The sequence below is a fragment of the Siphateles boraxobius genome, unplaced genomic scaffold (assembly GCF_051911475.1).
Source record: "Siphateles boraxobius isolate OS27281-9 unplaced genomic scaffold, OSU_SipBor_1 65, whole genome shotgun sequence".
NCBI classification, from domain to species: Eukaryota; Metazoa; Chordata; class Actinopteri; order Cypriniformes; family Leuciscidae; genus Siphateles; species Siphateles boraxobius.
The window spans coordinates 11,357,831-11,371,433 of record NW_027509192.1 but is presented as its reverse complement, the minus strand read 5'-3'; the positions used below and the strand labels follow the sequence as shown (position 1 = coordinate 11,371,433).

Genomic DNA, 13,603 nt, shown 5'->3' with positions numbered 1-13,603 from the left:
TTTCAGTTAAAGTTGCTCTTCTATCAGCTTGAATCAGTCGGCCCATTCTCCTCTGACCTCTAGCATCCATAAAGCATTTTCGCCCACAGGACTGCCGCATACTGGATGTTTTTCCCTTTTCACACCATTCTTTGTAAACCCTAGAAATGGTTGTGTGTGAAAATCCCAGTAACTGAGCAGATTGTGAAATACTCAGACCGGCCCGTCTGGCATCAACAACCATGCCACGCTCAAAATTGCTTAAATCACCTTTCTTTCCCATTCTGACATTCAGTTTGGAGTTCAGGAGATTGTCTTGACCAGGACCACACCCCTAAATGCATTGACGCAACTGCCATGTGATTGGTTGATTAGATAATTGCATTAATGAGAAATTGAACAGGTGTTTCTAATAATCTTTTAGGTGAGATATATATATACACATTATATATATATATATATATATATATATATATATATATTAGTGGTGGTCCGTTATCGGCGTTAACATGCTGCGTTAACGTGAGACTCTTATCGGGCGATAAAAAAAATATTGCCGTTAATCTATTCTCAAAGTTGGGTTGGGATCATAAAATAGCTTTTTCGAATATCGTTATATTTTCGCGCAATTCCATGTGTAGCCTAGTATATTTGACATAATTGATGCCGCGCCTACTGTCACAGATCGCGCACCAGGGTATTTTCCTGTCAGGGACACAAGGTGTATACTTTTACATGTTATGTTGGGCGACGTTCCTCTCGTTACTTTATTTTAATGCAATACATGTTGTTAGATGAGTTTATTCCAAGCGCGCTGTATCTTTTTATGGGCATGAGCGATGCTCAATTTACAAATGAATCACTCTTTTGAGTCGATTCTGTTCAAAGAATTCATCAAACAAGTTGGCAGATCTGTCTAAATCGGTTCGCGAATCAGTCTGAATGATCTGTTCAGTTCCTCACGCACTGAATCATCTGAAGCGTGTTCAATCACACTCGACTCGGAGTCGTAACAGGAAGATTTAAAAACATCAAGAGTGTGGATGAAGTGCCCGTGGATCTAGAGTTTAGTCTAGTGAAAGCAAATCTGCAAATGCATCATATTGTTTGCCAGCGATGACGATCTTTATTAGTTGAACATCTTCGTAAGCTGTCAGTGAATCAATGATTCCACATGACGATGCATTCGATTTCATTTCATTCAGGTAATACATTTTACAACCAAACAGATTATTACGACACGATAGCACTACTAAAAAGTATGACATTATCTGTTTTTTGGACATATACATTAATTTATAGGCTACAAAAAAAACGCTTCAGAGTGTCGGCGCACTGGCAAAGGTTAACAGGTTAATAAGCTACCATTGTGTACAGTTTATGAAATGAACACCCGCCAGCCTGCGGTAATGTGTGTGTATTGCGCAGGGGCATAGTCACACGAATAGTATACATTGATTGAAACTAATTTGTTTAAAAAGGAGGAGGCTATTGCCGGTAAAGGCGGTTCACATAAAATCATTATGACATAATTTTTTGATCTAACGACGAGCATCTGGTTTGGCGATGCAAAAACGGACTGTAGCTACGTCGTGCTTAATGTTTTTTCTTCCTTCTACTTCCAATTAGCCTACTATGTTAAAAAAACGACGAAAACATGTTACTTGTTCAATTAATAAACGGTTTGTTTGACAAATCGCTAAAGATGAAATTGGCCTCCCTTTCTGTCATTGTGAGTGTGCGGTTTTTTTTTTAACGATATTCGACTATTGCTCCTCTATTGTCGAATGGCATTTTTGGCAGAAATTCACATCCCTACGCAAGGCGAACTATTCTCAAAGACTTACTTTTAGTCATTATTTGGGTAGCACACATATTCTGAATGCCTTCGGCCGAATTCAAATGAGCCATTTTAATCTAGATTCATCTAGATTAATTCCAAGATTACAGTGAGATTAATCTAGATTAAAAAAATTAATCTATGCCCACCTCTAATATATATATATATATATATATATATATATATATATACATATACATACATACACACTTTCAGAACACACTCATGCAATGTTCTTATAGAAATGTGAATTATAATGCTAGTTCCGAATAAACACCTAGTTCTAATGGCCGATTCTATTGTGAGGTTCTTCTTGAATTATCGGGTTCAGAATGTTCCATCCTGAAAGTCCTCACAGCAAACGGCCATAAAGCGTTCATTTACCCAGTGTAATTTAGAAGCCGAGGCCTCCAAGACAAGGCCCAGCACCCCCCGGAGAGACCGGAGCAAGGGCTTCCTTTGAAAGGCAGTTATTTAATGCTAGGAATGACATTACTCATTCATCAAACAATCGCTGCTCAGATTCGAGCAAAAGGTTAGTGCTAGGTCACCGAGCTGGAGATGCAGGTAAAGGTCCACAGGAAATCGTCTAGAGAGCGGCCTTGTGACACGCTCCGTAACTGCAAAACCAATTTAGCTCAAACTCAAGAATGGAAAAGTCATTGGAAGCCTTTTCCTGCTAAAGAGGCTTCATTATTGATTGATGTACGCTGTGCAAGGGTTTAATGCTGAAGCACTGCACTCCTAATTGATATCATGTTGTCTCCCTTCATGCGTCTTAAGAAATGGGCAATGAGACACGTCAAGACGGGGTTAATGAAATAAAAGCATGAGGTTGCAGGGTATGCAAATGGGTGAACGCTGAACAAATCTATGAAGAGAACAAATTCTAACTAACATCAACTGAAATGTTCAGAAAGGACAAAAAAATGAGACAAAATCCAGACAGTTCCACACTCGGTTCTAGAAAAGGACAGACACATTACTAGTATTGTGGCTTCATCACTTTACTAGTTCTTCAGTTATTATAAACTGATACAATGCTGTCATTTCTTTACCGTTTGGACTTGGAGTTCAAAGACAAAGCAGAAATTTCTAACTAATTTCTCTTTTTTTTTTTTTTTTAATAACACATCTAATTCCATCCCCTCCCCCATTTGTTTGCTCGAAAAAATAGGTCAGTGAATCTGACCACTGCCCTAAATATAGGAGGAAACAGCTGCCCACATTAAGAAGCCTCCGTGCTGCGATGAACCAATAAGGCGCTCCGAGACGCCGGGCTGGTGAAGGAAATTCCACGCTCTGACCTAAACAATGATTGCCATTCTTACTGTATGGCTGCTGCAGAGAGGAAGTGAGGGGGCAAACAGGAAGTGCATGGTCTCACACCCGATGAAAGATCCTGGATGATGTTGTGTGGTTAGATCTTTTGTTATGATAACCTGAAAAACGTTAGGGTAATGCCAGATCACATTTCACACCAGTCAAGTCAAAAAAAAAAAAAAAAGAAGAAGAAATTAGATTTTGCTTACAGAAACTAAAGTACATTTTAGGGCTGTTCAAGTCTTTTGCACAATATATACGACACAAATGACCAAATAAATTAATAAATAAATATAAATGAATAAATGTAATGGTTTCATTAGATTCTCTTAACACAAATTTTACTGTAATAGTAATTTATTTATTTTTAAATGTGTAGTTTTTGACTGATATTCTTTTTTGATTGCCGATGCAGATATCTTAGAGAACATGGCGGCCGATGGCTGATATAATATGTAAAAAATGTATTTACTTAATATTCAATAAATGAGAAATTATTTAAAAATGAATAAAAAAATAAATAAAACAGTAAAATGATCAAACGTATACTTCGGATGGCAACTTCTTTATTTTTGAAAAACACTGTAATAGGATTGCAGAATCAAGAATTTGTTTAAAAATGACTAAAATAAAGTTTCCTGTGCTCGTTTAATTTGCACAGAGTAACATGCGTTCATGCAGTCTACAAACACACATTTCAAAAGATCTCACAGCTTGTCTGTAAGTCTGCAAGGTTTGTGAAATTAAATGTTTATTAGATATTCAAAGACTTGTTTATATGATATAAATGCGTATTTGTATGTTGACGGTTAATGAGAAAATATAGTTTTGACTTTCTATTACTAATGTAAATGCAAATGTTTTAATACTTTTTTTTTAAACAACATACTTTTTTTTCTTTTAAATGTTCTGTTTAATTAAACTGTTAAAGGGAGCGCTTTGTGTTCAGGCATTGATGTTCTCAACGCTGTCAAAATAAAAGTCCCACTTCCGACATTGGCGAAACAGTAAAACGTATCGGCTGATGCACATAAAAAAGCAAGCCAAATATCGGCCGATATGTCTCCCGTGGCAAAATATCAGTCGACCATTATTTAAATGGCACAGGAAAAAGGCAGTACAATAATTATTACAAACATATTTAGTTTATTTTACAAAAATGATTATATAATAATTATTTATTTTTAAAATATAATTGATATACTTGCAAATTATTGCAATGTCAAGAAAAAACAAACAGATTTTCTGAGATTCACCGGAATTTTCACCCACAACATCCTTGAAATTGAGAAAAATCGCATCAAACAGGGAGAGCGAGAGTCATTTTTCATTTTCTTTGGCAACAAGCACTTTCCGTTCTTGTATAAAATATTCATGTTTCCTCCAACACCCATCTTCCACTCCACAACTCCAAAGACAGACAGACACACACACACACACACACACACACACACACACACACACACACACACACACATATATAGCATGCATATATAGCCGCCCTGGCTCTAAAGCTAATAGCTTTACTTGCAGAGAAAACTATTATTATCTGAATTAATTAGGATTAGTTTTAATTTCTTATCATAGATGAGCATGTCAAGACATTACACGCAGAAGACATATTGCTGATAATAGATGCATGTACACATTTTTGTTCGAAGTATTTATTCTTTATTATAAACACACGGGTCATAGTTCAGTTGATTTGACACTGCACAAGAAGGAATTTAAGGTCGAGTTTGATTTAGCGCATTCGATTAAGACTTCAACATGTTTACTGGTTTAGGAGGGCCACGTCCCTATACCACTGGGCCATAAAAACGAACGAATGAGGGCTCAGTACAAGGCTGCGTTTCCCTGGGGAGATTGAACATTGACGCAAAGAGAAAGGGATAAGGAAAGAGTTTTTTGGGGATCTTCCTGACTTTACAAGATAAATCTGTAGTCGGTGGTCATAAAAGGACAGAGACGCTCGGGTGGGAAACGAGCGGCCCACTTCAAACCCAGGATGTCATAAACATGCTTGAGGAGAGTAACAAGCCTCAGGAGTGACAAGACAAATGCTCCAAACAGGACATGCCACACTTATTATGAAGTCACACAATAGAGGCCGTGCACACATATAGCCTCCTCCCTGCTGACTGTAGGAAACCGAGCAGCGCTTCTATTGCAGCTGTTCGGTATGTCAACGATAAATTAAAATGGGCAACAAATGCTCTTAGTCATAATTCAAAGCTGTTCTTTTAGAAGCTACAAACATTAAAACAGCAACAAAAGGAGCCAGTTAAATAATTCAACAAAGGATACCGTGATGAATTTGGAAGTGTTTATGAACATGTGTTTATGAGGCTCTATAGAATACCTGATTCTGATTGGTCAATTGCAACCGCCTCAAATATATAAGTCTCAAATATTAGGGATGCACGATATATCGGTCACCATATTAGTATCAGGGGTGATAGTAGAAAAAAATCCTGAGCCTGAACTTTTTTCCCTGGGACGGATGCGTAGGGCGAGTTTATCCTCCGCCAATTTCTGACACAAAGTAACGAGTGGATGAGCGATTGTTCTTCTAGTCTTCTTATATTGTTGTCATATATTTTTGTCATTATTTTTTGAGAATGCAAGACACACACAAACACATGCCTATCTACATAACTCTTTTTAGTTTTTTGAATTCGACCCAAATCCTAAATTTCACTTGCACTGCACTGCAATGTATTTTTTTCATGATTAATATTGCATTGCAAAATAATGTACTGGTCAACTAATCTAAAATTAAGAAACTCCTAGAAAACAGTAAAAAAACATTTGTACATTTAAGATAGTTCTACTTAATTTGTTATTCCAATATCCAAATATGATAGCCTACTTGATAAAAAGAAAAGAAAAAAGGGCTTTTATTTGAGCCGTGCTGTCTTTGCATTTGAACATTGCACATTTTAAACAGGACACGCATTAGCTGAATAAACGTTAGCTAATACAAACATACTTATAGAAAATAATTGAAAATGAATAGACAGGAGTCCTGTCACAGGACCAATAATAGCAAAACGAATCACTTATTCTAAAAAGAATATCAAGTATATGTTAGAAGAATATGACATAGGCCTGTGTTAATAATAAAACGTCCGTCATTTAACGAATTTTAAAAACACGGGATGGATAATAAAAATTGCTTTCTGGCATTTTGACAGGAAAAAAACCACAACCAAGAACAAAACAGTTCGTCAATTTTCATTTTACAATTATCTCTCTCTGTTTGCGCGCGTTCTGTGTTTGTGAGAGAGAGAGCTAGCGCAACACTGGTACAACGGTTTCTTATCCACAAGTAACGCGCTAGTTTTCATACAAAATTATTATGTAAGTTAACATAATTAGGTACTTTAGTTATTATAACACAATAACGTAACACATGCAGGCTACGTTTCTCAACACTGAGAATGAATAAATAAACGCCTGTTTGCAGACTCCTTATCAGGAGGCTAAATTAATCCACAAATCACAGCACTTTCATAATCAGTAAGCCATAGCGATTTTAATTTTATTTAGATTTATTGTTCAACAATACTTAAGCATTTTATAATTTGCATGGCTGTATGATGTCTTCATCTTATCTGAGTGACATGAATGACAGAGTATTTTAAGATAACCCATGCGAATGCGAATCACTATTAATGTGATAATAGAATCCAGATTAAGTTAACTCAATACAATACTTCAACTTTCCACATCCACCCCAGCCCGTTTACCTTCAGGAGTCAGAAGTGCCGTGACTACTGTGGCCTACTGTCCTCGCTCATGAACTCAGTCAGAGGCGGCCGCGGGAGTGGAAGCGGGATCGAGCGGGATTCTTTATTGCTGTCGATTTTCAGTCTCTTTTTAATTATAGGCCTTACTCATCTGTCAATCATACCCGCTTGCTATTGGAATGAACCCAGCGCTATGATTGGTCGAACTCAGCTTCTTTTGCTGTTGATTTTATTTTTATTTTTTTCGCAGACACGTCTGTACGCCGGAAATCCGGCGTGGCGCCGGAACGCTATCAGGCCTGTAGTATACATGTTCTAATATATATGATTAGGCCGATACATGTTCATTTTTAACGCTATCATTTTCAGACCGATAAGAAAATTTGGCCAATATATTAAAGCCGATAAATGGATTATTTCCTTCAGCTGAGACACTTCAGATGCGCACTGTTCGCCATGATGTTTTTGAATTGCTTGAAATATGATTGGAGTTCAGAAAAGGAAGATACAATTAATGCAACATGTGCAGCGCAAGTCTGGCTACATCGGCTACATAAAATTATAATGAGAACATTATAAGAAATTATATAAAAATTTGGATTTAGATTAATCGGCCAATATATCGCTTATCGGCTTTGAAATATAAAGAATTATTGGTTATCCGCATCGGTGCATCCCTATCAAATATATTTGTATAATTAATGTATAATATTTTTGGAAATTTTTATATATTTGGTACAGTAACATTTGGTACTTGTCAAAGTTTTTTGCAAAGTTTTTTTTATTAATACAAAAAAAAACACTGATATAAGAAATTCTGACAAATACTGATTAACTGATTCTTTTCATGTTAAAAGCAATAACTGATAAATGCCTGATATTAAAATTCTACATTATATTGTCTAAATAAACATAAAAATAATAAATAAATGCCTCCAAATGCTAAATGTACAGACTGAAAAAAATATTAATTTGGAGATTTATTAACGATTACCTTTAACAACATTATTAAATTATTCATGCATTTAAAATGTAACTTAAGCAAAAGATAAATAAAATGTAAAAATACGGATGAGAATGTACAATTAAATACTCAATATTGGCCAATTTACATCTAATATGGACAAATACAGATAAATTTAAATAAATAAATAACACCATCTGTATATAATCTGATATAGTACTAATATTTTGTGCATTCTTAATGACATTAGTCTTTACTTGCAAATAGTTCTGGCTGTAAGATCCGATTGGATGAGTCACATTTAAAAACAGCAAACATTCAATATACATACACATTCAAACATTTTGTTAGACTAATTGTCACAAGAATTGTCTTATTACCATGATTATAAATATATTTAACTTTGTTGAATATTGGCACCGTAATTTACATTGCTATTGCCTGCATAAGAGTCAATTAGGTTGTTTTGTAATGATTTTACAATGGGGTTTTTTTCCGATTCCCTTAATGTTTTAGTAAGATCCATACATTTCAATCGATATACAGAGTTGCACTTCTCCATAAACAACAAATTAACTCTGGCTCATTTTCTCTATTTTGAAACTATTGGCACACAAGTTCACTAACTGGTTTTCAGCATTCTTATAACTTATTGCGCCCTCTCTTTCTCTACTCATCTTGTCATCATTTCCTCTCATCCATGCAATCCCCTCCCCATCCCGCTGTTATTCAGCAGTCACAGCATTGTCTTTGCTTTTCTACTGTCTGTCATTCTTCTAATATCAAAGGTGGGGCCCTGAGTTTTAGGGTCTCATTAATCTTTAGGAGAGGGAGAGGGACAGGGGCCCCTTAATCCACCTCACCCACCCTCTATCTGATCCCCTCAGGCCCCGAGCAAAAGACGGCCCCCTCACAGCCCCCAATCAACACACACACACACACACACTGAACATCCCCTCACAAAACTCCCCTGCAGCCACTGCTCCTGTCCTCCTCCCATCTTATCAAATTTCAAGGGCTCTGATGTGGACAATACACAGGGCAGAGGCCGACTTTTATAGAAGTGCGTGCAAAGTTAAAAAGATCAAAGCATAAAAACCTTTATACAGCGGGTGTGCCATTAAAAGGAATATTTCAGGTTCAATACAAGTGAAGCTCAGTCAACAACAGTTGTGGATTACCAATAAAGTTAAAGTAATTTTGATTCATCCGTCATTAAAAAAAGGCACTTACAATGGAAGTGACTGGGGCCAATGTTTGGAGGATTTAAAAGGAGAAATAAGAAGCTTAGAATTTTATAAATACATTAAAGGTATAGTTCAGCCATCATTTACTCACCCTCAAGTTGTTCCAAACCTGTATGAATTTCTTTCTTCTGTTGAGCATAAAATAAGATATTTTTGAAGAACATGGGTAACCAAACAGTTGACGGGCCCCATTGACCTCCATAGTATGGGGAAAAACTATGTCAATGCGGCCCATAAACTGTTTGGTTATTAACATTCTTCAAAATATCTTAAATTACAATTTTGGGGTAAACTATCCCTTTAATCTTTCTGTGTGTGATTTGAGCTGTAATGTTTTTTTCATCCTTTTTAGGGTCATTTTTGAGTTTAGGCATTACATTGTCAAAACTAAATTCATGTTAACTCACATATTGTTTGTGTATTGTGGCTGTACCATTTAGTATTTTAACATTTACAAAATGGCCCCATTCAACAAACTTTTGCAATTTTTTTTTTTTTTTTTTTTAAAGGAGGGACAAGTGGAAGTAATTTTTTGGTAATCAACATTATACCACAAATGCTGTTGATTGAGCTGAACTTATATTCAACCTGGGATATTCCTTTAATCTTCCCAAAAAAGGCCACCAACAAACCTATTTTGGACATCAAATACACCAAAATATGTCTAAAGACGCTACACAGCATCCTGTTTTTTTAAGTGGTGTTGAAATAAACTAGTGGTTGATCGATCTATATTGGCTAATATTTGGTCAAACTTTCTTTTCACAATCGTTTTTCTGTTTGGCAGTTAAGTTTCGGAAATTGACTTAATTTGATAGCATAACTGAATAACTTTTTTTTGACACAGGAGCTCCCTTCTCCATCTTTCCATCCATTTACGGTCTTTGTTTAACATTGGTCTAGTAATTTATTAGACCTAACTATTAAAAAAAAGATAGTTTCAATCTAAAGTATAAATTTAAGTTTATTTGAAAGATTTATCAATTACAAATAATTTCTCCATACCGATTCATTTTCCTAATACAAAATGTTTTGCAGTAAAATTCAATTAAACAACATGGTATACTATATATCGGCCACCTGCTCTCTAAGATAAAGATAAGAAAAAAATTCCTTAGCGGTCGACCACTAGAATAAACTGAAGTAGAAAGAGAGACAGTTAGCTAGAGACCCTTCAGAACAACACCAGACACCCGAATCAACAAAACAAGGTCTGTTTGCTTTTCAAAGCTGCCGAGTGGAAACAGGACACAATCTGTACAAAACCAGTACAAAACCCCTAGTCTTGGTCACTGAGCTGAATGTCACAGGTAAACTAGATATTTGCATTGCGATATGCAAAACGCCTGACAAGATATCCACCACAGGCTTAAAAATCAGACGAGGCGCACGCTGAAACACTTCCAGGATGGATCCTTTGAATAACACACAACCGTCACCCAGAGAAGTCATTTTCACACACTCCATCAGTCAAAAAAAACATCATTAATCATGGCTGCGAGGACCTCCATGACGGACATTTGGCAAGATCACACTTTCCCCATCCCCCGCCTATTATGAAGTCTCAGCTGACAACCCCACTTACGCACACTAGTAGGTGGTACGGGGGTGTGATGGTAGACCAACACAAACAGCTCTCCATCTGGTTGAGTTTAAACCCGTGGTATGGGGTTAATAGCCCCGTCAAGCTGTGTCGCTGAGAGCTTAGTCTTAGTTGGATGACGCCGGCAGGGCCATCTTCCTGTCACAGTATGCTAATCTGAGACCAGGGACATATGATTCCACTTAACTATGAGGGCCGTCTCTATGCTAGGTATAGGTGTCAGATGAAATCGCACATCACCAAAGAGTGAAGCTAGAAAATGGATTGGAAAATGGAAAATGAAGTGGATTGAAATTATTTGTACGGAGACTTCCCCTATATTTTCAAAATTGATGTTTGAAATGGGATTAAAAGAGCCCGTCCTACCCCGTTTCTGCATGTACGCAAAGAGGTCGTCGAGGAATTCCTTCCGTTTTGGGTCGTTGTCCAGTTCATAAAGCTGCAAGTAAAAATTGTGAACAATTAATAAGTTAATAATTCTGAAATCCTTTTGGAACCGTCTTTACATCAATCTTTTTGTACACATAAAGCTACTGTTAGTACTGTTGGACAAGCCCTTGTTTGTTTACTTGTTTGATAAAATACAGAATTAATTTAACCAATATAAGGGCTGTCAAATTTCGTAAAGGTATGCGATTAAATACATTTATACCATGGTCTGTCTGAATACTTGATTCTGATAGGCTAGAAGGTGTGCATTACAACAGTTTAATGCACATGTAGTTCCAGTCAGTTTAATCACTGTTCTATATTAATGCGCTGTTTTCAGTGAAGCGGGCACAATGCTTGCACACAGAGATTGGAGATCGCACCGTGCACATGGAAAAAGGACAACATAAACGTATCTCTCTCGATAATGAACTTAAATAAATTGCTATAATTCATTCATTTGCCTCCACATCATGGATTAAAATAGTTTATTGCACAGCTAGCCGTGAATTAACCCTCACATATAATACTGTAAATATGCTAACGCATCATTACTTTTGACATTATAACCGTTTTATTTTGTTCTGTGTGATTTTTACTGATCGGAAACTTCAGATGAATTGAATGATAGCAGTCTCTCTCTTTCTCTCGCTCGCTCTCTCTATCTATATATCTCTATCTCTCTATCTATCTATCTATCTATCTATCTATCTATCTATACACAGTGCTTAACATAAGTGAACACACCCATGCTAAAGTTGACTAAAAAGAGGAATAAAAAAATCATCTTTTGGAAATTGATCTTAATGCCTTAAAAAAAATTAGGAAAAATCCAACCTTCAAGGACATCAATTTTCTTTGTGAATGAATAATGTATCGTAAATAAATAAATGTTCTTCCTTAAAATACAGGTTGCATAAGTCAGGACACCCCTATGTTAAATTCCCATAGAGGCAGGCAGATTTTTATTGTTAAAGGCCAGTTATTTCATGGATCCAGGATAATATGCATCCTGAGAAAGTTCCCTTGGCCTTTGGAATTATAATATCCCCACATCATCACATTCCCTTCACCATACCTAGAGATTGGCATGGGGCACTTTCCATAAGATCATCTCTCAATGCAAATCAAAACAGCTATTAGGCTAACTGAAATAACACCATGCCAATCTCTTCTTTTGAACTTTCTATTAATCAATGAGTCCTGAAAAAAATGCATCACCGTTTCCACAAAAAATGTTAAGTAGCACAACTGTTTTCAACATTGATAATCATAAATGTTTCTTAAGCAGCAATCCAGTATATTAGAAGGAATTCTGAAGAATCATGAGACACTGAAGACTGAAGTAATGATGCTGAAAATTCAGCTTTGATCACAGGAATAAATTACATTTTACAATATATTCAAATAGAAAACTTTTATTATAAATTGTAACAATATTTCACAATATTAGAGTTTTCACTGCATTTTTGTCAAATAAATGCAGTTTAAATGATCATAAGAGACTTCTATGAAAAACATTTTAAAAAATCTTACAGACCCCAAGCTTTTGAACCGTAGTGTATATATTCCAGTATGAGTGTCAGAAAAAAAAACTCAGAACCCAATAATTATAGTTGAAATATAGAAAATATAGAACTGAATGAGTTCACAAAAAATGTTTTTGATTCATTGTGATGGAAAAACTGACAGCTCTAATAAATAAAAAGTAGTTATTTCACACGCTGATGTAAGGTTAAATAACCCAGCAAAATTGTGTTAGTGTGTCACTGACAAAATGTGTAATGACTATGTGTGTGGCTAACAAAAGCAATGTTTACCTTGGCAAAGTCCCTGGAGGCTTCTCCTCGGCTTCTCCCACCATCGCTTTCCTCATTCCAACTTGAATTTCCATTCTACGAGAAAAGAAAGAGAAACAATTAGCAAAAATGTGATGGGAGGGGATGACATTGGGGTCCACTGTTTGAAAGGACAAGCAAAAAAGTGAGTTATTGGGTGTCGGGAGTCAAGATGCACAAACAGGCTCTTCTCTTCATGTCAGGAAGGCCTTCTTTAGCTCTAACCTTTGAACTCCAAGGGTCTTCCTCAAGCTAAAATGAAGGGGTATGGAGCTGATGGCGGGCTGACAGTGGACAGAAGCTACAGCAAGGGAAAGTACAAATTCTGGCTGATAATTATTTTCCTGTAATGACCAAAAAACAATAAATGGCTAATATTAAAATTGCATACAATTTTGTCAAAAAATAATAAATAAGTAATATATTCTATAAAAAAGAAATTAATTTTAAAAGCAAAAGTGAATTTAGGCATCACAATAAATGTATAAATGTATAGTGCGGAAAATGTATATTAATTTTGTGATTATTTAAGATTACATTTTACACTGTTATTAAATCACTAAATAGTTTTTAAATAATTACCTTGGCCATCATCTAAAGGCCAGTTCAAACCAAGAACGATATCTAA

The 13,603-nt window shown here is 35.9% G+C and overlaps 1 protein-coding gene across 2 annotated transcripts in view; it reads right to left on the bottom strand.

The window, feature by feature from the left end:
- The window catches only part of arid3b (AT-rich interactive domain 3B), a 36,511-nt gene that overhangs the window by 10,485 nt on the left and 12,423 nt on the right, over positions 1-13,603 (bottom strand). For both annotated transcript variants that reach the window (XM_077210974.1, XM_077210975.1), the window contains exons 3-4: positions 12,958-13,032; positions 11,075-11,147 (exon numbers count right to left, since the gene is read on the bottom strand). In XM_077210974.1, coding sequence (XP_077067089.1) covers positions 11,075-11,147; positions 12,958-13,032 — 148 coding nt within the window. The remainder of the gene's footprint in view (positions 1-11,074; positions 11,148-12,957; positions 13,033-13,603) is intronic.